At 41.4% G+C, this 26,676-nt stretch overlaps 1 protein-coding gene across 4 annotated transcripts in view; it reads right to left on the bottom strand.

The window, feature by feature from the left end:
• Nucleotides 1-847: 847 nt before the first annotated feature.
• The window catches only part of fbxl22 (F-box and leucine-rich repeat protein 22), a 37,556-nt gene continuing 11,727 nt past the window's right edge, over nucleotides 848-26,676 (bottom strand). For 3 of the 4 annotated variants that reach the window (XM_061969448.2, XM_072913996.1, XM_061969447.2), the window contains one exon: nucleotides 848-1,395. In XM_061969448.2, coding sequence (XP_061825432.2) covers nucleotides 1,047-1,395 — 349 coding nt within the window. In that variant the 3' untranslated portion in view covers nucleotides 848-1,046. Of the gene's footprint in view, nucleotides 1,396-23,294; nucleotides 23,585-26,676 lie in introns of those variants that run through there. The other variant, XR_012050654.1, reaches the window with a different exon arrangement.

Below are 26,676 nucleotides of genomic sequence, written 5' to 3'. Positions count from 1 at the left end.
TCATCATTGCGCTCTGCGCTTCACACCGCGGGACACGCCCACGACTGTGGCACACATCCAGGGACGCGCCGCGCGCGTCTCCGCCCTGCAGCTGCCGCCAGCTGCAATCACTTGCCGGCAATCATCACACCTGCCTGGAATAAAGGAGCTGCCTTCATAAACCTGGACATCTTGGCATGCCGGCGCCGGAATATAATCATCTGTTGGCGTATAGTAAGCTATCATCCTGCTTGATGCAATACTGTTCTCTCTGTCTGTTTTCCGTTCCGTGTTTCATTGTTATATCATCCTACTGCAGACCTCCGTTCCCGTGTTTTGACGTTGCTGTGTGTCTCGTCATTTCTCGTCGTCGTTCCCCCGCTTCTCGGACTGCTCCTTGGATCTCGACCTCCCGCTTGGACACGGATTCCCCTCTTCCCCTGGACTTCCTCATCTCTCGTTCAACACTTGGTAACGCACACCTCAGTTAAATACTACACATAGTCGTACACCATACACACTCTTGGATTTTGCCACACTCCATTTCCTTAGTTCATATATTTAGTGTTGTTTATTATATATATTACTATATATAATAAATCATTGAACATTACTGCCATCTAGTGTCTGTTGCCGTCACCTCCCTTAGTCCTACCATAACAGCAGCTCCGTCCATGTTGATATACGACTCCATGCGCGCCCACATCACGCTGGTTTTTAATATATTATTAAAGTTTGACTGACCTATCTGACTGTTTTTTTGACATTCCTTTAGCGCAGTTAGATGCGGCTTATAACACGGGGCGGCTTATAGGTGGACAAAGTTTTGAAATATGCCGTTCATTGAAGGCGCGGCTTATAACCCAGGGCGCCTTATGGTGCGGAAAATACGGTAATGATTATTTTAAAAAATAAATAAGGTTTGAACATGACATATCTTGTCTTTGCAGTCTATTCAATTGAATATAAGTTGAAAAGGATTTGCGAATCAACCATTTACACAACGTGCCAACTTCACTGCTTTTGGGTTTTGTAAACAAATTCCTGTAAAAACATGCGTTCTGCTCTCAGGAGAACTGCAGAAGTTTCTGCAAGCTTCTCCTGAGCGCCACCTTCTCCTCAGGCTTGCTGTCTGGTATCATGGTCGCACTCCTCTCCGCGCTCAGTCGGACGCCAGGCCTCTTCTCCCGCACCGCCCTAAGCCCCTCCGGCGTGATGTTCCTGCAGAAGTCCACCTTCACCTCCTCCAGGGCGGCGCCGTGAGCCACCGAGCCGTCCAGGACGCCGTCCGTGACGCGGACGCAGTTCTCCAGCTGGAGGCGGCGCAGCTTCCTGCAGCTCTGCAACAGCGAGACGACATCCTGATCTGTGATGTGACCGCAGCCGGCCAGCTTCAAGGAGAGCAGGTTAGGGCACCTGCAGAGTGAAGACAGCACAATTACACCACGTGTCTTATAGCGGGAGGGGATTAGTTTGTGTACACAGGGACTAGACTTAAGTAAGCAGTGCTGCTTGGCGTGTGTGTGTGTGTGTGTGTGTGTGTGTGTGGGTGTGTGTTTACGCCATGAAAGAGAAAGGTATGATGAAAGGAGAAGCTCAGGAAGGTGATCTGCTGGGCAATAAAGGCCTCGCTCCACCACCTCCCTCAGGGAATGTAATGTATGTGTTTCATCTTCGCACAATAAGAGCATACCTGCCAACTACTCCGGTTTTCCCGTAATTAGTACGGTTTTCATCAACCTATTCCGGGTTACGGTTGCAGTGATAAAAAATACGGTTTTTCATTAATTACATTTTATTTATTTTTTCGGATAGTCGAACCTCGGATTCAGGAGGAACAGTGTGGTTTTCGTCCTGGTCGTGGAACTGTGGACCAGCTCTATACTCTCGGCAGGGTCCTTGAGGGTGCATGGGAGTTTGCCCAACCAGTCTACATGTGCTTTGTGGACTTGGAGAAGGCATTCGACCGTGTCCCTCGGGAAGTCCTGTGGGGAGTGCTCAGAGAGTATGGGGTTTCGGACTGTCTGATTGTGGCGGTCCGCTCCCTGTATGATCAGTGTCAGAGCTTGGTTCGCATTGCCGGCAGTAAGTCGGACACGTTTCCGGTGAGGGTTGGACTCCGCCAAGGCTGCCCTTTGTCACCCATTCTGTTCATAACTTTTATGGACAGAATTTCTAGGCGCAGTCAAGGCGTTGAGGGGATTCGGTTTGGTGGCTGCAGGATTAGGTCTCTGCTTTTTGCAGATGATTTGGTCCTGATGGCTTCATCTAGCCAGGATCTTCAGCTCTCACTGGATCGGTTCGCAGCTGAGTGTGAAGCGACTGGGATGAGAATCAGCACCTCCAAGTCCGAGTCCACGGTTCTCGCCCGGAAAAGGGTGGAGTGCCATCTCCGGGTTGGGGAGGAGATCTTGCCCCAAGTGGAGGAGTTCAAGTACCTCGGAGTCTTGTTCACGAGTGAGGGAAGAGTGGATCGTGAGATCGACAGGCGGATCGGTGCGGCGTCTTCAGTAATGCGGACGCTGTATCGATCCGTTGTGGTGAAGAAGGAGCTGAGCCGGAAGGCAAAGCTCTCAATTTACAGGTCGATCTACGTTCCCATCCTCACCTATGGTCATGAGCTTTGGGTTATGACCGAAAGGACAAGATCACGGGTACAAGCAGCCGAAATGAGTTTCCTCCGCCGGGTGGCGGGGCTCTCCCTTAGAGATAGGGTGAGAAGCTCTGTCATCCGGGGGGAGCTCAAAGTAAAGCCGCTGCTCCTCCACATCGAGAGGAGCCAGATGAGGTGGTTCGGGCATCTAGTCAGGATGCCACCCAAGCGCCTCCCTAGGGAGTTGTTTAGGGCACGTCCGACCGGTAGGAGGCCACGAGGAAGACCCAGGACACGTTGGGAAGACTATGTCTCCCGGCTGGCCTGGGAACGCCTCGGGATCCCCCGGGAGGAGCTGGACGAAGTGGCTGGGGAGAGGGAAGTCTGGGCTTCCCTGCTTAGGCTGCTGCCCCCGCGACCCGACCTCGGGTAAGCGGAAGAAGATGGATGGATGGATGGATAATTTTTTAAAGTTTTATTCACGAAATCGCGTAACAACAATGACAATCGACACTGCTTCCCGTAACTTCCTATCGAGCCATTCCGAATGCCATGCGCGAGGCTATTTATAGCACCGCTGCCAAGCACGAGGCACCTGTTGCCCATTGTTTCCAAACGAGCGAACTATCATGGAATCAGCCGGAGAAAAATCGCAAACGAGTCTTAAACCGAAAAGAAAACTGCAGTCATTCCGTGAAGAATATTCAAAAGCCTATCCGGGAATAATTATCCGTTCCAAAAAGGGTGAAAACTACGCGAATTGCACCTTGTGCAGACAAGATTTTTCGATCGGACACGGAGGAATTAGCGATGGAAAAGACCACGTTGGGACAAAAAAACCACAAGTCTAATGCCGTTGCTAGCGATACAAGTGGAAAACTTTCAACGTTTTTCGTCGCCCAAACAGATTCTTTGGATACATTTGGATTTTAGCCACAAAAAGGTAATGACACCAATGTTATCTATTGGAATTGTTTAGTACTGTTATACTGTTAAAAGTGTTTATACTATTTATGCTTTCAAGTCCAAGTTGAAGAAATCTTGTTAAATGTTGACAGCATAACTACCAAAATACAGAAGTATGTCCTTAATATTTTTGCAGTGCTATTTCTGTTGAAAAGTTCAAATGATTACATTAGAGATGTGATGTGCCACTTTTCAAGTGTCTGATGGCTTCAATTAATTTTCATTAATTTTTCATATTTTGAATTCTTTTGAAAGGCTTACAAAAAAACTACATTTGAATTGTAATTCCATGCTATTGACAGGACTATTAATTTTAATGAAGTTAGCTTACCATGTTTACAGTATGATAATTGTGATAGAAATGTGAATTTTAGGCACAGAATATTTTTTACAATTGAACAAGGCAGTAGATTATACAAGCTTGGACAGAAAGTTAATAATGACACCAATTTTTTTTTGAATGGAATTGTTTAGTACTGTTTTACCATTTGTTTACTGTAAAAAGTGTTTATACTTTCAATGAACAAATTGAAGTCTTGTGAAAGGTTGACAGGATAACTGGCATTAACTGTCAAAATAATTTCAAACTATTGAAGTTAGCTTACAGAATAAACATGTCAATCAACCCATATGATTTTTGCTGTAATATTTTTGTTTTGAAAAGTCACTGTGACTGATAGAAAAGTGATGGTTTTAGCAACATTTTAACCTGTCTGAATGCTAATAATCATTTTGCGTCGCTGAACCCCCCACCAGGACTTTGTCCTGGACCTACCGGGGCCTGCGGCCCCTGGACCCTGGCTACTAGGTTTTTCTGATTTCAAAAGTTGGCAGGTATGCAAGAGGATGTTTGATGAATTCCAACTTGGCCAAGGGCTCGTTACATCTCCACACATATTTGGCCGTGGCAGCGCGGCGCTGACAAGAGGTGGCAGAGGGATGTCGCTCATGTCCGCTAATGCAGCTTACATAAAGACTTACATAATCTTTGCCACATGTGAGCCAAACATATTCCAGTGGAGTGTGGCGGGCGCTGCCCCAGTCACCTTCCTGCGTGCCACCGCAGCACGTCCACGTGCACACGCACATGTGGCGTGATCACTTTTTAGTCCTTTATTTAAATACATGAATGCAACCGCCCACGAAGGGAGATTCCCCCTGCTGACTGCTACATGAAGGCCAGAGATAAAAAGTTACATAATACTCTCTCTCTCTCTCTCGTGACGACTCCCTATTTTTTTCAATGTGCATACTTTTATGTTCCTTTCTAATTCTGATCATTAAAGTGTCCAAACTCCATACACAAATACACACACTCACATTTACTGTACAAACACACACATACTGTACATACACAAGTACATATGCATACATACACTCATGCATATACCATATTTCTCGGAGTATAAGTCGCATTTTTTGGGGAAATGTATTTGATAAAAGCCAACACCAAGAATAGACATTTGAAAGGCAATTTAAAATAAATGAAGAATAGTGAACAACAGGCTGAATAAGTGTACGTTATATGAGGCATAAATAACCAGTGTTGGGTTAGTTACTGAAAACCAGTAACTAGCAGAGGTGGGACCAAGTCATTGTTTTGCAAGTCACAAGTAAGTCTCAAGTCTTTGCCCTCAAGTCCGAGTCAAGTCCCGAGTCAAGACAGGCAAGCCCCGAGTCAAGTCCAAAGTCAAGACTGGAAAGTCTCAAGTCAAGTCCTAAGTCCTGCATTTTGAGTTTCGAGTCCTTTCAAGTCCTTTTAACCACAGACTAATATATTAACACAGATTGTGTATGCTTTTCAAACGCTGTATTTATTTATTAAAACAAGTGCATTTTAAATTGCAGGAAAGAAAATTGTGCTGACATTGCACTTTATAATAGCACTATTAACCAGTCATTTTAAACATTAACTCATTCCTTTACAGAACAAACACATTGAAAAATAAAGTGCAAATGTACTTATTTGTACAAAAGTGTTAACATTGAAAAAACATGACATATACGTGAACATAACAAAAAAGTTGTACTTTTTATATGTCAGGGCCCTATGCTGCATTGCATTTGCAAAAGACCAAATTAGCCAAGAGTCTGTCAGTCATTTGTGCACGATGGGGGCGTAGTATGATGCCACCATGGCTGAAAACTCGCTCCACTGGAGCACTGGAGGCAGGCACTGCCAAGACTCTCATGGCCACTCGGAACAGTGAAGGAAGAGTCTTCATGTTCAATGCCCAGAACAAAAGGGGGGAGAGAGTTGTTTTGGGTTGGTGCACTACTTGTAAGTGTATCTTGTGTTTTTTATGTTGATTTAATTAAAAAAAGAAAAGGAAAAAATGTATTTCTTGTGCGGCCCGGTGGTTGAGGACCACTGAGGTAAACAACCAACAGTATGTCAGAAAGCTAGCTAAAACGGTACACTTATTCATAATATAGTATACATTTTAACTGACCTTTATTTTACTATTTTTGTCTTTTTTTAGGTGGCTAAAATACGCGGTGCTGCTGACCGCCGTCTAACGTTACGTGTGATATATTGACTAACGTAACCCTGCTTAAAAAAAAATCACTGAACAAAAAGTATGAATAAGGTAGTGAACTGCAACAGATTCCCGTGTTTGCAATAACGTTATAACGTTAGCAGTGAGTTTACAGCCTCACTGATTTAACTACACAGCAAATAAAAGTCACGTTACTTAGCCAATAAACGTTATCTTACATTCAAAACTTACCGTTCTTTGTGCAACTTCAAATGCCGGACGAAGTTGGAAGTTGTTGCCTCTCCATCAGTAATTTTCGAACCGCATGTGTTGCATACTGCAAACCGTTTTGTGTTGACCACCTCGTAATTTTTATACCCAAACAAAATTATTTTAGGTATCATTTTTTGTTCACTGGCATGTGGTTTGGACATGTCTTCTTCGTTGGTTGTCCTGCAATTTGATTGGATGAATGCTGTGTGATGAAAACAAAGTAGATCTAATTTGATTGGCTGTTGTACTGAGAGCACACCAGCTGACACACGCAACGCTGATAGACAAGTACACAATGAAAAATACAGAGCGCTCCCGAATAACTTTTTCATCTTTGGGTTTTGGGGAAAGTAGCAAGTCATGTCAAGTCATGTCAATTCAAAAGGCTCAAGTCCAAGTGAAGTCACAAGTCATTGATGTTAAAGTCTAAGTCGAGTTGCAAGTCTTTTTACATTTTGTCAAGTCGAGTCTAAAGTCATCAAATTCATGACTCGAGTCTGACTCGAGTCCAAGTCATGTGACTCGAGTCCACACCTCTGGTAACTAGTTACAGTTACTAGTTACTTTATTTCAAAAGTAACTCAGTTACTAACTCAGTTACTTACACCAAAAAGTAATGTGTTACTGTGAAAAGTAACTATTTAGTTACTTCTTTTTTTTTAAAATGTATTTTAAGGCTCCCATTAATGCCCTTTTAGCCTTCATGTCAGTACTGTTATTGCACTGGACAATAATACAATGTGTTCATCAACTTGACGTGCATTTGCATCACTCAACTCTGCTAAGCAATGTGCTCTACATACAACACACAAACAATGTGCTCTACATACAACACACAAACAATGTGCTCTACATACAACACACAAACAATGTGGTCTACATACAACACACAAACAATGTGCTCTACATACAACACACAAACAATGTGCTCTACATACAACACACAAACAATGTGCTCTACATACAACACACAAACAATGTGCTCTACATACAACACACAAACAATGTGGTTTACATACAACACACAAACAATGTGGTCTACATACAACACACAAACAATGTGCTCTACATACAACACACAAACAATGTGCTCTACATACAACACACAAAGACAAAGATATGTTTCAAAGGGCCAATTTATTTCAGGCCAGAACAAATTGACAAAACTATTTTAAATAGCTGCAACATAATGGCACTTTAACTTTAACTTTAAGTAGATAGGATCTTTGATCCAAGACACAACTTACATTTAACTAAAATGTTATTTTCTTTGTGCTCGACAAAAGAAAAGTATTGAGAATGTCTCCATGTTAACAAACTCGACTTCTGGCTTCACCATGATGTCTTGTTAGTTGTTATGAGAGTAGCGTATGTGTGTGTGTGTGTGTGTGTGTGTGTGTGTGTGTCGCCCTTTAAGATATGACAGCATGTGAGGTGAGTGACGTCAGTGAGTGAGTGGGCGAGAGAGGTGAGGGAGCGGCGACAGTGAGTGCGTGCAGGTGCTCTAGCTTGGTGGATGGCTGCGTCCAATAAAGTCACAAAGTTGCAACAAACCGCCGGCCTCGTCATTCACCCTCAGCTGTAAAGACCCACTTCCGGGTAAAGTGAAGGTTGTTAGCCCCGAAGTACATAGGCCCTGGAGGAATGTTTCCCCTGTGCTCCTCGACTACGGTCTACCCCCCCCCCCCCCCCCCCACACACACACACACACAAAGCACGCCTTTTCTTTTCCACCGCAGCGCTCCAATAAAACACACTCAGATCTTCTGTTTCTAGCTGATACTACATAAAAAATAACGTAAAATAACGCAGGAACGCATCATGTAGTAACGGTAACTGAGTTACTGAATATAAAAAATAACGCGTTAGATTACTAGTTACCGCCGAAACACTGTAAATAACCAACTGAGAACGTGCCTGGTATGTTAACGTAACATATTATGGTAAGAGTCATTCAAATAACTATAACATATAGAACATGCTATACAATCTGTCACTCCTAATCGCTAAATCCCATGAAATCTTATACGTCTAGTCTCTTACGTGAATGACATCAATAATATTATTTGATATTTTACGCTAATGTGTTCATCATTTCACACATAAGTCGCTCCTGAGTATAAGTCGCACCTCTGACCAAACTATGAAAAAAACTGCGACTCATAGTCCGAAAAAATACGGTAATCACGTTTCATCAAACATCTATGAACGTTGCAGCGCTTTAGTGCCGCCCTAGTGGCTCCCTGGAGCAATTTTAAAAAAGGATTGAAAATGGACAAAGATGGGGGGAAAATATATTTTCTGTTTTAGTATGTTTTTTGTTTGAGGACAAACATGACACAAACCTTCCCAGTTGTTAGAACTACCACTGTTTAATATGTTTGTGTGACGAGAGTATTTGGTGAACATCTTTTTGTCCGACTCATTTCAGCGGTTCTTGAACTCACCACAGTGAGTGACACAGAGGTGTGGACTCGAGTCACATGACTTGGACTCGAGTCAGACTCGAGTCATGAATTTGATGACTTTAGACTCGACTTGACAAAATGTAAAAAGACTTGCAACTCGACTTAGACTTTAACATCAATGACTTGTGACTTCACTTGGACTTGAGCCTTTTGAATTGACATGACTTGACATGACTTGCTACTTTCCCCAAAACCCAAAGATGAAAAAGTTATTCGGGAGCGCTCCGTATTTTTCATTGTGTACTTGTCTATCAGCGTTGCGTGTGTCAGCTGGTGTGCTCTCAGTACAACAGCCAATCAAATTAGATCTACTTTGTTTTCATCACACAGCATTCATCCAATGAAATTGCAGGACAACCAACGAAGAAGACATGTCCAAACCACACGCCAGTGAACAAAAAATGATACCTAAAATAATTTTGTTTGGGTATAAAAATTACGAGGTGGTCAACACAAAACGGTTTGCAGTATGCAACACATGCGGTTCGAAAATTACTGATGGAGAGGCAACAACTTCCAACTTCGTCCGGCATTTGAAGTTGCACAAAGAACGGTAAGTTTTGAATGTAAGATAACGTTTATTGGCTAAGTAACGTGACTTTTATTTGCTGTGTAGTTAAATCAGTGAGGCTGTAAACTCACTGCTAACGTTATAACGTTATTGCAAACACGGGAATCTGTTGCAGTTCACTACCTTATTCATACTTTTTGTTCAGTGATTTTTTTTAAGCAGGGTTACGTTAGTCAATATATCACACGTAACGTTAGACGGCGGTCAGCAGCACCGCGTATTTTAGCCACCTAAAAAAAGACAAAAATAGTCAAATAAAGGTCAGTTAAAATGTATACTATATTATGAATATGTGTACCGTTTTAGCTAGCTTTCTGACATACTGTTGGTTGTTTACCTCAGTGGTCCCCAACCACCGGGCCGCGGCCCGGTACTGGTCCGTGGATCGATTGGTATCGGGCCGCACAAGAAATAATTTTTTTCTTTTTTCTTTTTTTAATTAAATCAACATAAAAAACACAAGATACACTTACAAGTAGTGCACCAACCCAAAAAACCCCTCTCCCCCCTTTTGTTCTGGGCATTGAACATGAAGACTCTTCCTTCACTGTTCCGAGTGGCCATGAGAGTCTTGGCAGTGCCTGCCTCCAGTGCTCCAGTGGAGCGAGTTTTCAGCCATGGTGGCATCATACTACGCCCCCATCGTGCACAAATGACTGACAGACTCTTGGCTAATTTGGTCTTTTGCAAATGCAATGCAGCATAGGGCCCTGACATATAAAAAGTACAACTTTTTTGTTATGTTCACGTATATGTCATGTTTTTTCAATGTTAACACTTTTGTACAAATAAGTACATTTGCACTTTATTTTTCAATGTGTTTGTTCTGTAAAAGAATGAGTTAATGTTTAAAATGACTGGTTAATAGTGCTATTATAAAGTGCAATGTCAGCACAATTTTCTTTCCTGCAATTTAAAATGCACTTGTTTTAATAAATAAATACAGCGTTTGAAAAGCATACACAATCTGTGTTAATATATTAGTCTGTGGTTAAAAGGACTTGAAAGGACTCGAAACTCAAAATGCAGGACTTAGGACTTGACTTGAGACTTTCCAGTCTTGACTTTGGACTTGACTCGGGGCTTGCCTGTCTTGACTCGGGACTTGACTCGGACTTGAGGGCAAAGACTTGAGACTTACTTGTGACTTGCAAAACAATGACTTGGTCCCACCTCTGGAGTGACACAACAGTTTGTTGACATGTAAAATCTTCCACTCCTTCTTTGTTTAGTTTTGTCCACCAAAAGTTTCATGCTGTGCCTGAATGCAGAAAGGTGAGCTTTGTTGATGTTATTACCGTATTTTTCTGACTGTAAGTGGCCGTTTTTTTCATAGTTTGGCCGGGGGTGCGACTTATACTCAGGAGCGACTTATGTGTGAAATGATGAACACATTAGCGTCAAATATCAAATAATATTATTGATGTCATTCACGTAAGAGACTAGACGTATAAGATTTCATGGGATTTAGCGATTAGGAGTGACAGATTGTATAGCATGTTCTATATGTTATAGTTATTTGAATGACTCTTACCATAATATGTTACGTTAACATACCAGTTGGTTATTTATGCCTCATATAACGTACACTTATTCAGCCTGTTGTTCACTATTCTTCATTTATTTTAAATTGCCTTTCAAATGTCTATTCTTGCTGTTGGCTTTTATCAAATACATTTCCCCAAAAAATGCATCTTATACTCCAGTGCGACTTATATATGTTTTTTTTCCCTTCTTTATTATGCATTTTCAGCCGGTGCGACTTATACTCCGGAGCGACTTATACTCCGAAAAATGCGGTATGTTTTTTGTTTGAGGACAAACATGACACAAACCTTCCCAGTTGTTAGAACTACCACTGTTTAATATGTTTGTGTGACGAGAGTATTTGGTGAACGTCGCATTGTCCGACTCATTTCAGCGGTTCTTGAACTCACCACAGTGAGTGACACAACAGTTTGTTGACATGTAAAATCTTCCACTCCTTCTTTGTTTAGTTTTGTCCACCAAAAGTTTCATGCTGTGCCTGAATGCAGAAAGGTGAGCTTTGTTGATGTTATTAACTTGTGTGGAGTGCTAATCAGGCATATTAGGTCAGTGCATGACTGCAAGCTAATCGATGCTGTCATATAACTTGCATATACAGGTAAAAGCCAGTAAATTAGAATATTTTGAAAAACTTGATTTATTTCAGTAATTGCATTCAAAAGGTGTAACTTGTACATTATATTTATTCATTGCACACAGACTGATGCATTCAAAAGTTTATTTCATTTAATTTTGATGATTTGAAGTGGCAACAAATGAAAACCCAAAATTCCGTGTGTCACAAAATTAGAATATTACTTAAGGCTAATACAAAAAAGGGATTTTTAGAAATGTTGGCCAACTGAAAAGTATGAAAATGAAAAATATGAGCATGTACAATACTCAATACTTGGTTGGAGCTCCTTTTGCCTCAATTACTGCGTTAATGCGGCGTGGCATGGAGTCGATAAGTTTCTGGCACTGCTCAGGTGTTATGAGAGCCCAGGTTGCTCTGATAGTGGCCTTCAACTCTTCTGCGTTTTTGGGTCTGGCATTCTGCATCTTCCTTTTTACAATACCCCACAGATTTTCTATGGGGCTAAGGTCAGGGGAGTTGGCGGGCCAATTTAGAACAGAAATACCATGGTCCGTAAACCAGGCACGGGTAGATTTTGCGCTGTGTGCAGGCGCCAAGTCCTGTTGGAACTTGAAATCTCCATCTCCATAGAGCAGGTCAGCAGCAGGAAGCATGAAGTGCTCTAAAACTTGCTGGTAGACGGCTGCGTTGACCCTGGATCTCAGGAAACAGAGTGGACCGACACCAGCAGATGACATGGCACCCCAAACCATCACTGATGGTGGAAACTTTACACTAGACTTCAGGCAACGTGGATCCTGTGCCTCTCCTGTCTTCCTCCAGACTCTGGGACCTCGATTTCCAAAGGAAATGCAAAATTTGCATGGTTGGGTGATGGTTTGGGGTGCCATGTCATCTGCTGGTGTCGGTCCACTCTGTTTCCTGAGATCCAGGGTCAACGCAGCCGTCTACCAGCAAGTTTTAGAGCACTTCATGCTTCCTGCTGCTGACCTGCTCTATGGAGATGGAGATTTCAAGTTCCAACAGGACTTGGCGCCTGCACACAGCGCAAAATCTACCCGTGCCTGGTTTACGGACCATGGTATTTCTGTTCTAAATTGGCCCGCCAACTCCCCTGACCTTAGCCCCATAGAAAATCTGTGGGGTATTGTGAAAAGGAAGATGCAGAATGCCAGACCCAAAAACGCAGAAGAGTTGAAGGCCACTATCAGAGCAACCTGGGCTCTCATAACACCTGAGCAGTGCCAGAAACTCATCGACTCCATGCCACGCCGCATTAACGCAGTAATTGAGGCAAAAGGAGCTCCAACCAAGTATTGAGTATTGTACATGCTCATATTTTTCATTTTCATACTTTTCAGTTGGCCAACATTTCTAAAAATCCCTTTTTTGTATTAGCCTTAAGTAATATTCTAATTCTGTGACACACGGAATTTTGGATTTTCATTTGTTGCCACTTCAAATCATCAAAATTAAATGAAATAAACATTTGAATGCATCAGTCTGTGTGCAATGAATAAATATAATGTACAAGTTACACCTTTTGAATGCAATTACTGAAATAAATCAAGTTTTTCAAAATATTCTAATTTACTGGCTTTTACCTGTATATGTATGTGCTGCTGTTGCTTTAAGACGTTGCGACAGCTGCCGTAAAGGAGGTGCGTTGCTAGCGTGGTTGCTATGGTTTTGCGGTGAGTCGTAAAAGTGTTCGTCACATGTTCGTACCCTGCTGAAATCTGAGTAAAGTTATTCATTGGATATACCTTTTGTTTTTGAACTTTATTATAGATGCTAACATGCTATTTGGGCTAGCTGTATGTAACGCAGGTGTCAAATCCATACCTTTTGCAGTGACTGGTAGTATCTTGCTTTCTATTTACTCTTTGTGCTCTTTTTAGTCACGTGACCGCCACGGTCCAATTAGCTGTGCTTATAAGCCGGTAGCAAGAAGCGATTGTATTTCTGTTCCAGGTGGGTTTTTATTCTCCTTTTCACCTGAAATATTGTGCTGACTGAGTCTAAACTAAAATGCCTATTTGTAACTTTATAAAGTCGACTTAATTCCAGCGCCGGAGTTTTTTGTCATTAAGCTGTGTGTGACTGTAGAAGAGTTGGTGAGTCTATATTTATGAACATAGCACTTTTAGCATTCATCTTTCTTCTATTGATTCATTGCAACAGTCTTTGTGGCATATTCTCAATCGTCCATATACAAGCTTTATGATTTAAACCTTTCATAACTAGTGATGGGTTGATGAGGCGTCATGAAGCGTTTCGACACATTGCAAAACTGTATCGATACTGTGTCGATACTGTGTCACTAAATACTGACATCTGCTGGACATTAAAAATCCCTACAGGCAACCTATGGACCGACTCAACTGACACTGATTTGATGCCCTAGTACAGGGGTCACCAACCTTTTTGAAACCAAAAACTACTTCTTGGGTACTGATTAATGCGAAGGGCTACCAGTTTGATACACACTTAAATAAATAAATATATTGTCATTTGTAAGTTACACGTAAGTGTGATTTAAACAAGAATAGCTAAATAAATAAATGTGTATATATATAAAAAAAATGGGTATTTCTGTCTGTCATTCCGTCGTACATTTTTTTTTTCCTTTTACGGAAGGTTTTTTGTAGAGAATAAATGATGAAAAAAACACTTAATTGAACGGTTTAAAAGAGGAGAAAACACGAAAAAAAATAAAAATAAAATTTTGAAACATAGTTTATCTTCAATTTCGACTCTTTAAAATTCAAAATTCAACCGACAAAAAGAAGAGAAAAACTAGCTAATTTGAATCTTTTTGAAAAAATTAAAAAAAAGAATTTATGGAACATCATTAGTCATTTTTCCTGATTAAGATACATTTTAGAATTTTGATGACATGTTTTAAATTGGTTAAAATCCAATCTGCACTTTGTTAGAATATTTAACAAATTGGACCAAGCTATATTTCTAACAAAGACAAATCAGTATTTCTTCTAGATTTTCCAGAACAAAAATTTTAAAAGAAATTCAAAATACTTTGAAATAAGATTTAAAATTGATTCTACAGATTTTCTAGATTTGCCAGAATAATTTTTTTGGATTTTAATCATAGTAAGTTTGAAGAAATATTTCACAAATATTCTTCGTCGAAAAAACCAGAAGCTAAAATATTTATTATTCTTTACAATAAAAAAAAATAAAAAAACTTGAACATTGACTTAAATGGTCAGGAAAGAAGAGGAAGACATTTAAAAGGTAAAAAGGTATATTTGTTTAAAAATCCTAAAATCATTTTTAAGGTTGTATTTTTTCTCTAAAATTGTATTTCTAAAAGTAATAAGAAGCAAAGTAAAAAATAAATGAATTTATTTAAACAAGTGAAGACCCATCCATCCATCCATTTTCTACCGCTTATTCCAAGTGAAGACCAAGTCTTTAAAATATTTTCTTGGATTTTCAAATTCTATTTGAGTTTTGTCTCTTTTAGAATTAAAAATGTCGAGCAAAGCGAGACCAGCTTGCTAGTAAATAAATAAAATTTAAAAAATAGAGGCAGCTCACTGGTAAGTGCTGCTCTTTGAGCTATTTTTAGAACAGGCCAGCGGGCGACTGATCTGGTCCTTACGGGCTACCTGGTGACCGCGGGCACCGCGTTGGTGACCCCTGCCCTAGTATATACAATAATATAAACCAAGTCATTGTATTTCATTTAGGATTATTTCATATCTTCATTTAAATAAAAATATATTTTTATCTATTTTAGATACAGTCAATAAATAATGTGAACATGTATCATAACATGGAAATCTAAGAACGTGTTGTGGATGATTGTGGACTGGGAATTGTTTTAATTTTATTTTTTTACACATTTTTATTAAAAAAAAAAAAAAAAAAGTTTTTCCGATGTATTACATTTTAGACGATTTCTCTTAGTTATTATTTCTCCGGCTGTAGAAAAGAGCCGCTCACAGGGCACAGAGGAGGCGTCAGTGCGACACAGTTGGCGTATCGGTCACGTGACCAAAACAGCTCATGATCGGTCACGTGACTTTCTAAAAGCGGTACGCGCACCGACACAGGGTTTTGCTCTATGAGCTCGACGCATGCGCCGATGCATCGGTGTTGCCGGACCCATCACTATTCATAACTATTTGTGTATTGAATGTACTTTTAAATGTGTTTTGATAATAAGCACGTTTAGTGCACTGACTGCTTTGTATAGGTCATATTCATGCTGCTAATGGTTATTTTAGCATTTTATTGCATATTGTGATTCTGACCAATGTTCCCTCTAATTGTTGATGTGTGTGAGCAAAGGCAAAAAGTCCCTGAGCATTGAGTGGAGTCCATCTGAGCAACATCACACGTGCACACTGTGGCTACACCAGCAGCACACCTGTCCCAAACCTCACTAAATAACAACTTACATCTCCATCCATCCATCCATTTCCTACCGCTTGTCCCTTTCGGGGTCGCTGGAGCCTATCTCAGCTGCATTCGGGCGGAAGGCAGAGTACACCCTGGACAAGTCCCCACCTCATCGCAGGGCCAACACAGATAGACAGACAACATTCTCTTATTATTATAATCAAATGACAGCAGTCATTTCCATTTCTAATAGAAGTGTTTAGGCCCACTTACAATGACAATAACAACAAATATTGTTTTTCATGAACTGTGTACCGTATTTTCCGCACTATTAGCCGCACCTAAAAACCACAAATTTACTCAAAAGCTGACAGTGCGGCTTATAACCCGGTGCGCTTTATATATGGATTAATATTAAGATTCATTTTCATAAAGTTTCGGTCTCGCAACTACGGTAAACAGCCGCCATCTTTTTTCCCCGTAGAAGAGGAAGTGCTTCTTCTTCTACGCAAGCAACCGCCAAGGTAAGCACCCGCCCCCATAGAACAGGAAGCGCTTCTTCTTCTACTGTAAGCAACCACCCGCCCGCGTAGAAGAAGAAGAAGCGCGCGGATATTACGTTTCATTTCCTTTGTGTGTTTACATCTGTAAAGACCACAAAATGGCTCCTACTAAGCGACAGGTTTCCGGTTCATGAAAAGACGCAATCTCTCCATCCGCACACGGACTACTATTTCACAGCAACTGCCTAAAGACTTTCAAGAAAAGCTGGCTACTTTCCGTGCATATTGTAAAAACAAGATAGCTGAAAAAAAGATCCGGCCAGAGAACATTATCAACATGGACGAGGTTCCACTGACTTTTGATATTCCTGTGAACCGCACTGTGGATACAACGGGAGCACGTACGGTGAATATTCGCACCACAGGGAATGAGAAGTCATCCTTCACTGTGGTTCTAGCTTGCCATGCTAATGGCCAGAAACTTCCACCCATGGTGATATTCAAAAGGAAGACCTTGCCAAAAGAGACCTTTCCAGCCGGCGTCATCATAAAAGCTAACTCGAAGGGATGGATGGATGAAGAAAAGATGAGCGAGTGGTTAAGGTAAGTTTACGCGAAGAGGCCGGGTGGCTTTTTTCACGCAGCTCCGTCCATGTTGATATACGACTCCATGCGCGCCCACATCACGCTGGTTTTTAATATATTATTAAAGTTTGACTGACCTATCTGACTGTTTTTTTGACATTCCTTTAGCGCAGTTAGATGCGGCTTATAACACGGGGCGGCTTATAGGTGGACAAAGTTTTGAAATATGCCGTTCATTGAAGGCGCGGCTTATAACCCAGGGCGGCTTATGGTGCGGAAAATACGGTACTTGTATTGTTTGTCTGGGTGGAGGTCCTGCTTTGGAAATAATTTGTACCCCTTTCAGACATTGCATTTAGTTCCCATTAAAACATTCACATGTTGCACAATGAGATGTAAGCAGGGGATCATGTGTACATTCCTGCAACTTGTAAAAAATATATTTTTATTAGTATTTATTTAATATACTAACAGCATTTCATGATTAATATTTAAAAATTAAGATTCCTAATAAATGACACTAGAATAAGCACACATTTGATTGGTAAATCATAGTGTAACGACCTGGAATGACACTTTATGTGTGGTGTTGGAGTTGTCTGACTTTTTGTGTGTCTGTAAACGCATCACTGGCTAAGTGCCATATGTGCGTGTGTTGGCGCAAGTGAGAAAGAGCGGGCGGCTGCTGTTGATATAAAAAAGTTGCTTTTGGTCTGGTTTGTACTGCAGAAAATGACCAGTTTTGCTAGATATCATTTTTTTTTACTAATGTTTTGGTGATGTGTTTATGGCCGACAGTAAAGAGTTTTGCGCAGTAAAGTGATGGATGGAATTCATGTCCTCAAAGCGTCTCGACAGACGTTACAATATTTGAACAATGATGACGAAAACTGTTTTCTCTGTCGTGTCCGTGTTGTGTCGACAATTGTTATGCGCTTATTTTTTTTTTATTAGATTTTGTACGTGGCATAGATTTGCCGTGCGCAGAGGACGCTTGAGCAGTGCGCAATTGCACAGGCGCGCACCTTAGAGGGAACATTGATTCTGACATGTTTATTGATTTATATTGAAGAAAGAACTAGAACATATTCTGGATACTTTATAATACAATTAGTGTTATTTAAAGAAGATATTTTGTGTACACGTGGATTTATAAGAATGGTCCTGGCTCTTACACAGGCCAGGCTTCTCTTTTTGATGGCGAGCTAAGGAAAAGAAGCATCGAGTCCAAGGATCGTTCTTGGAAGATTCCAGCCAGGAACCCCACCACCTGTTCTGTCTGGGCAGGTAGGAGGCTCTCGAGCCGACCCTTTACAATTTTCATCCTTAACCTGCAGCACATGGACTGTGCTGCCATCCTTTTTTCCCCCAAGATTTCGAAGTCTGAGCTGAGATTTTTTACAAGACCCAGAAACACTAATTAATGGACTTAGAATTGTATATATGTATATAGTAACTGTGTTGTTTTCCAAATTGCTTTCATGTTGAATGGCTATTCAACTCATTGTTGTGTATATATCACTAATTCTCTAATACACGGTGTCAACCAAACTGCAATTCAAGCTCTGCCTCTCTCTCCGAGTCGAAACCCTGGTCTTCTGTTCCTCGCCCATAACACCCCATATATATATATTGCATTGATTTGTAGCACGTATAGGTTACATGTATGTACATATTGCATCATTATGCCTTGTTTGTAGGTATATTTGAACTAATTTAATATTCTTTACTTTTATCCTCTTTCTATATAATAGGGATGTCCCGATCCGATATTTGGATCGGATCGGCTGCCGATATTTGCCAAAAATTGCGTATCGGCAAGGCATGGGAAAATGCCGATCCAGATCCAGTTTAAAAAAAATACTCCGGTCTGTGTTTTCCAACGCACCGATTTAAATAATACATTCCACTTTTCTGCTGCTCCGTAATTTCCGTTCCGCATTTTCCAGCACACCTTCAACACATCCACAGGTCTGTGGATTCTCACGCAGTTGCTTTTAGCTGCTGGCATTACACGACAGGCTCTTCTCACTCTTTCCTGTGTCTCCCTCTTACAGACAGCAAGCGCACCTTCTTACACACGTCACATACTGTCACGTCATACGTCACATACGTATACGTTAGAGATGCGCGGATAGGCAATTTATTTCATCCGCAACCGCGTCAGAAAGTCGTCAACCATCCGCCATCCACCCGATGTAACGTTTGATCAGAACTGCACCCGCCCGCCACCCGCCCGTTGTTATATATCTAATATTAATTAAAAAAAAAAAAAAGGGTGAAAACTACGCGAATTGCACCTTGTGCAGACAAGATTTTTCGATCGGACACGGAGGAATTAGCGATGTAAAAGACCACGTTGGGACAAAAAAACACAAGTCTAATGCCGTTGCTAGCGATACAAGTGGAAAACTTTCAACGTTTTTCGTCGCCCAAACAGATTCTTTGGATGTGATAAATGCCGAAGTTTTATTTACGGAGGCAATAATTGAGCATGGATTTCCAATCGCACTGGCTGATCACATGGGACAGTTAATAATGTAATGCAACCTTTAAAAATCATTACGCGGTGATCGCGATCCCGAAAATAAACTTTTCTTGCATGATGATGTCCAGAAAAATTCGCTTTATATTACTATAGAGTCCTTTTAACGAATGAGTTTGATGGTTTATCACAAACCTTAAATGAAATTCCATGGCCACTGTCCTGCTGTCTATATCAACCAGGGTGAGCCCCACCCCTTTCGTGAGCGCACTGCGCACGGAGTGACCCCTGTTACGCGCCCCCGGCAACAGGGGTGGCGGGCAGGTAAGCTGCGCGGGCGGAGCGCGCGGAGTGACCCATGTTACGAGCCCCCGGCCACGGGGGTGGCGGGCAGGTAAGCTGCTTACCTGCTGCGCGTGACGCCGGCCGCGGCGAAGGCGGACGAGGCGGGGTGTCGGTGCGGTGGGCGCGGTGGTGACCCTGGACGTGCGTCGGGCCCTTCTCGCGGATCGCCTCAGCTACGGCTCCCGGTGGGGCCCTCTCGGGGGAAGGGGCCTTAGTCCCGGACCCCGGCGAGGCGTCCCTTCTCCGCTCCGTAAAAGTGTCCATCTCTTTTTTTTTTCTTCTTCTGTTGTGGCATATGCTGCAGGTGCCTGCTCGTTTTTCGTATGTGGGTAACAACATTTAACTATGTATATATATTTCCCAATTGGTTTAACTGCCAAAAAAAAAAAAAAAAAAAAATCTAATTAATCCGCCCGACCCGACCCGCGAGCGGATAAAATCTTATTTTTTTTAATTTCATCCGCCCGATCCGCGGATAATCCGCGGACTACGCGGTTGTGTCCGCAAACCGCGCATCTCTAGTATACGTCCTCTCCCAGCAGAGAGAGAGGTAGCAGCATGGCTAACGTTAGCTGTGATGCTAGCGCAGCCGCTAAGGTGCGCGCCTGCTCAAGCGTCCTCTGCGCACGGCAAGTCTATGCCACGCACAAAATCAAATAAAAAAATAAGCGCATAACAATTTTCGACACACGGACACGACAGAGACAACAGTTTTCGTCATCATTGTTCAAATATTGTAATGTCTGTCGAGACGCTTATCTCCATTCGGTGCCATGTGTATATGTGTATATATGTGTGTGTGTATGTATGTATGTATATATGTATATATATATATGTCGCGCGCGCACGAAGTGGAGAATCGGCGCGCGATAACAGTTTTTATGCGCTCGGATTTTTGGCACTAATGTGACGCCATACCTATATTTTAACTTTAGATTTATTCTCATATCAAACTCTTTTGGCTGTCTTTTTGACACTTACATCCGGCGCCCCCCTCCACACCCTGGGTTATAAATAATGTAAATAATTCAATGTGATTATCTTGTGTGATGACTGTATTATGATGATAGTATATATCTGATAGTATATATCTGTATCATGAATCAATTTAAGTGGACCCCCGACTTAAAGAAGTTGAAAAACTTATTGGGGTGTTACCATTTAGTGGTCAATTGTACGGAATATGTACTTCACTGTGCAACCTACTAATAAAAGTCTCAATCAATCAATCAAAACACATAGAATCATCATACTGCTGTGATTATATGCATCAAGTGTTCATTCAAGGCTAAGGCAAAATATCGAGATATATATTGTGTATCGCAATATGGCCTTAAAATATCGCAATATTAAAAAAAGGCCATATCGCCCAGCCCTAGTTCAATGATGCCATTTCTGTTTGTCATGTATAATTTTGTCTATTTTGTGTTTATCCTTGAATAAACAGGTCAGTTTCTTGTTACCAACCATTGTGTATTATTCAAACTCCCCTAATTCAGCTGGCTAGTTGTTATCAAGAGTACTAAAACCCTTTTCAACATGATTCTGACAACTAAGTAGGCTAAATAACTTTAAACTTTAATACATGCTCGGATAGGCCAGTATCGGTCAGTATCGGTATCTGATCGGAAATGCAAAAACAATATCGGTATCTGATCGGAAGTGCAAAAACCTGGATCGGGACATCCCTAGTGTATAATTTAGTTTTGTATGTCAAATTATCTCTTATGTGTGACTGCCATCTACTGGTCACACTTATCATTTCACCATGTACCAAATAAAATAGCTTCGAGGTCGGCAAGCTCAACCAAAATGATTCCGTACATTAGGTGCACCGAGTAGTAAGGCGCACTGTCGAGTTTTGAGGGGGAAAAAAATGATTTTAGGTGCGCCTTATAGTCCGGAAAATACGATACTTTGGATCGTCTTTTAAACTGCTTGTGAGACTATCCGCACTACCCGGACAAAGCATGCTTGTGTTACTGCTGCTTCGTAGTAGAAAGCCTCCATTTATCTCCGTGTGGAATGTGAATACGCTGCAAAGTGGCGTGTACACCATTCACCTTACGCTGTGTGTTGATACCACATACCTGCCAACTTTTGAAATCAGAAAAACCTAGTAGCCAGGGTCCAAGGGCCGCAGGCCCCGGTAGTTCCAGGACAAAGTCCTGGTGGGGGGTCCAGGCTTCGCCCCCCGACGCAAAATGATTATTAGCATTCAGACAGGTTAAAATGTTGCTAAAACCATCACTTTTCTATCAGTCACAGTGACTTTTCAAAACAAAAATATTACAGCAAAAATCATATGGGTTGATTGACATGTTTATTCTGTAAGCTAACTTCAATAGTTTGAAATTATTTTGACAGTTAATGCCAGTTATCCTGTCAACCTTTCACAAGACTTCAATTTGTTCATTGAAAGTATAAACAGTATAAACACTTTTTACAGTAAACAAATGGTAAAACAGTACTAAACAATTCCATAAAAAAAAACATTGGTGTCATTATTAACTTTCTGTCCAAGCTTGTATAATCTACTGCCTTGTTCAATTGTAAAAAATATTCTGTGCCTAAAATTCACATTTCTATCACAATTATCATACTGTAAACATGGTAAGCTAACTTCATTAAAATTAATAGTCCTGTCAATAGCATGGAATTACAATTCAAATGTAGTTTTTTTGTAAGCCTTTCAAAAGAATTCAAAATATGAAAAATGAATGAAAATTAATTGAAGCCATCAGACACTTGAAAAGTGGCACATCACATCTCTAATGTAATCATTCGAACTTTTCAACAGAAATAGCACTGCAAAAATATTAAGGACATACTTCTGTATTTTGGTAGTTATGCTGTCAACATTTAACAAGATTTCTTCAACTTGGACTTGAAAGCATAAATAGTATAAACACTTTTAACAGTATAACAGTACTAAACAATTCCAATAGATAACATTGGTGTCATTACCTTTTTGTGGCTAAAATCCAAATTGTATCGCTAGCAACGGCATTAGACTTGTGTTTTTTTGTCCCAACGTGGTCTTTTACATCGCTAATTCCTCCGTGTCCGATCGAAAAATCTTGTCTGCACAAGGTGCAATTCGCGTAGTTTTTACCCTTTTTGGAACGGATAATTATTCCCGGATAGGCTTTTGAATATTCTTCACGGAATGACTGCAGTTTTCTTTTCGGTTTAAGACTCGTTTGCGATTTTTCTCCGGCTGATTCCATGATCGTTCGCTCGTTTGGAAACAATGGCAACTGGTGCCTCGTGCTTGGCAGCGGTGCTATAAATAGCCTCGCGCATGGCATTCGGAATGGCTCGATAGGAAGTTACGGGAAGCAGTGTCGATTGTCATTGTTGTTACGCGATTTCGTGAATAAAACTTTAAAAAAAAATAAAAAAAATGTAATTAATGAAAAACCGTATTTTTTATCACTGCAGCCGTAACCCGGAATAGGTTGATGAAAACCGTACTAATTACGGGAAAACCGGAGTAGTTGGCAGGTATGATACCACCCACCTTACCCTCTGTGTTGATACCACCCACCTTACGCTGTGTGTTGATACCAGTCACCTTACGCTGTGTGTTGATACCAGTCACCTTACGCTGTGTGTTGATACCACCCACCTTACGCTGTGTGTTGATACCACCCACCTTACGCTGTGTGTTGATACCACCCACCTTACGCTGTGTGTTGATACCACCCACCTTACGCTGTGTGTTGATACTGTGGGTGCACGTTAATCAGAGGCAGTGTCGTGGTCATGGCGCTGCAAAGAGCAGTAAAAAGAGGAGAGGAGTTATAGCTTCTTCCATAAAAAGGCATGAGGCGCTCAGAGAGGTCTTCATGGAGGGGAGAAGCAGGCAGGAAAGGACAGATGCACATGTTGCTTCCTCTGACAACAACAAAGAGACAATTGTAAGCTCCACCTGCATGCACAGACTGGGCGGAGCTCGGTTCCGAGTGGCCCTTGAACGCCCCCCCCCCATCAGGGCCTGTCTGCACCCATCCCTCCATCCCTCCATGTCATGTGCACCCAGCCCTGGACAGTTAGGGGAGGGGTCTATCAGTATGCTAAGAGCGATAGGCTCAAAGGCGTCAAAATAGAAGAGCCAGACAAAGTAGGCGGTTCCAGTTGGGACTGGTTTCGCAGCTCATGTGCGGGGGTCTCACATTTCACCAAACAGGAAAGCCACACAGGGTCATTCCGGCTCTTTCTTCCTTGTCCTTGCAGCTGCACATCAGCTCTCTGGGCTGCCTGGAGGTGCATGAAAGACCTCATTACGCCTCTGCAGGCCTGACAGCCTTTGTCTTCTCACTTTGACAGGAAGTGCTTTTCCTCCCAGTGACCAATCAAATGCAGCTACTGCCGAAAAGATAATTACATGTCTGTTATTTCCACTGGTGTCCTCCTAATGCTCATGCACACGCTGCCTCCAATCATTTCCTTCCCTGTCACCAGCAGCAGCTCAAAGGACACAAATAAATCATGTATTCACCTCAAGCACAAAGCGCTGACTAACCATTTCAGTACTAGTGTGTGTTAATGGAGGACATGTTAGTCTGCACCACATTTAACAAAAATCAGTCTTCAATTGATCAATTACTGGCCACAACATTCATGAACTACCGTATATTTCGGACTATAAGGCGCACTTAAAATCCTTACATTTTCTCAAAAATCGACAGTGCGCCTTATAACCCGGTGCGCCCAATGTACAGCATAATTCTGGTTGTGCTTACCGACCTCGAAGCAATTTTATTTGGTACACGGTGTAATGATAAGTGTGCCCAGTAGATGGCAGTCACACATAAGAGATACGTGTAGACTGCAATATGATGGCAGTAAACAACACCAAAACTTTACAGGTAAAAGCCAGTAAATTAGAATATTTTGAAAAACTTGATTTATTTCAGTAATTGCATTCAAAAGGTGTAACTTGTACATTATATTTATTCATTGCACACAGACTGATGCATTCAAATGTTTATTTCATTTAATTTTGATGATTTGAAGTGGCAACAAATGAAAATCCAAAATTCCGTGTGTCACAAAATTAGAATATTACTTAAGGCTAATACAAAAAAGGGATTTTTAGAAATGTTGGCCAACTGAAAAGTATGAAAATGAAAAATATGAGCATGTACAATACTCAATACTTGGTTGGAGCTCCTTTTGCCTCAATTACTGCGTTAATGCGGGGTGGCATGGAGTCGATGAGTTTCTGGCACTGCTCAGGTGTTATGAGAGCCCAGGTTGCTCTGATAGTGGCCTTCAACTCTTCTGCGTTTTTGGGTCTGGCATTCTGCATCTTTCTTTTCACAATACCCCACAGATTTTCTATGGGGCTAAGGTCAGGGGAGTTGGCGGGCCAATTTAGAACAGAAATACCATGGTCCGTAAACCAGGCACGGGTAGATTTTGCGCTGTGTGCAGGCGCCAAGTCCTGTTGGAACTTGAAATCTCCATCTCCATAGAGCAGGTCAGCAGCAGGAAGCATGAAGTGCTCTAAAACTTGCTGGTAGACGGCTGCGTTGACCCTAGATCTCAGGAAACAGAGTGGACCGACACCAGCAGATGACATGGCACCCAAACCATCACTGATGGTGGAAACTTTACACTAGACTTCAGGCAACGTGGATCCTGTGCCTTTCCTGTCTTCCTCCAGACTCTGGGACCTCGATTTCCAAAGGAAATGCAAAATTTGCATGGTTGGGTGATGGTTTGGCAGTAATTGAGGCAAAAGGAGCTCCAACCAAGTATTGAGTATTGTACATGCTCATATTTTTCATTTTCATACTTTTCAGTTGGCCAACATTTCTAAAAATCCCTTTTTTGTATTAGCCTTAAGTAATATTCTAATTTTGTGACACACGGAATTTTGGATTTTCATTTGTTGCCACTTCAAATCATCAAAATTAAATGAAATAAACATTTGAATGCATCAGTCTGTGTGCAATGAATAAATATAATGTACAAGTTACACCTTTTGAATGCAATTACTGAAATAAATCAAGTTTTTCAAAATATTCTAATTTACTGGCTTTTACCTGTAAATGTTCCATTGAGGATATAGAACATTACACACGGCGTTCAAATATCTGTCAACATGTTTTAGTAGGACTTTGGTAAGCTATGAAGCCACACCGCTTGATGGATTGTACTGTGCTTCAACATAGGAGTATTATTATGCTGCGTGTGTATAAGGTAAGACATATTATCTGGCGTTTTTCTTCGCAATATTATGCAAAAGCAAATTTGCTTACCTTCTGGTACCTGCTGATGTGTATTTGGGATCTGCATAAGTCCTGAAATTGTGTGCGTGTCCACAATTGTAGTCCGTGGGGACATGGTAGTCGATAATCTTCTTTTTCTTTATCTTCTTGTTATGTGACATTCATCCTCCACTGTTGCCATTTCTAATATAAAGTAGTGTAAAGTTCTTACTTATATCTGTCAGTAAACTCACCATGAAAGCGCTAAAACATACCGGTGTAGTGACTTTACATTATTCACCCAAGGAACTTTAGTTATTAGAGAGTTCCAGTCGAACGGTTTGTCACGGGACACATTTCGGGTGTTGTTGTTGCACTAGTGAGCCACGGATGAGGAGATGCTGCTCTGTTTTTGATTGAAGTAAAGTGTGAATGTCATTAAAACAGTTAGCGCCATCTTTTGACACTTCTTCCACCCCCGTCCTTGCACGCTACACCGCTACAACAAAGATGACGGGGAGAAGATGCTGTCCAAGTGGAGGCACGTAAATAAGAGTGCCCACAAAACGGTGCATCCTGAAGAGACTGTCAGAACGTGACTTGATGTGTAAAACATCATCTATGCAACATTTTGAGCAAAGAACGAGCATTACATGTTATGTAGACCACAAGGAAGTCTTTTACATTTAGAAGAAAAAAGTGACCCCTTAA

Source organism: Nerophis lumbriciformis, linkage group LG10 (genome assembly GCF_033978685.3).
Source record: "Nerophis lumbriciformis linkage group LG10, RoL_Nlum_v2.1, whole genome shotgun sequence".
Classification (NCBI taxonomy): Eukaryota; Metazoa; Chordata; class Actinopteri; order Syngnathiformes; family Syngnathidae; genus Nerophis; species Nerophis lumbriciformis.
The sequence above is the reverse complement of the archived record's forward strand: the minus strand, read 5'-3'. Positions and strand labels throughout refer to the sequence as shown.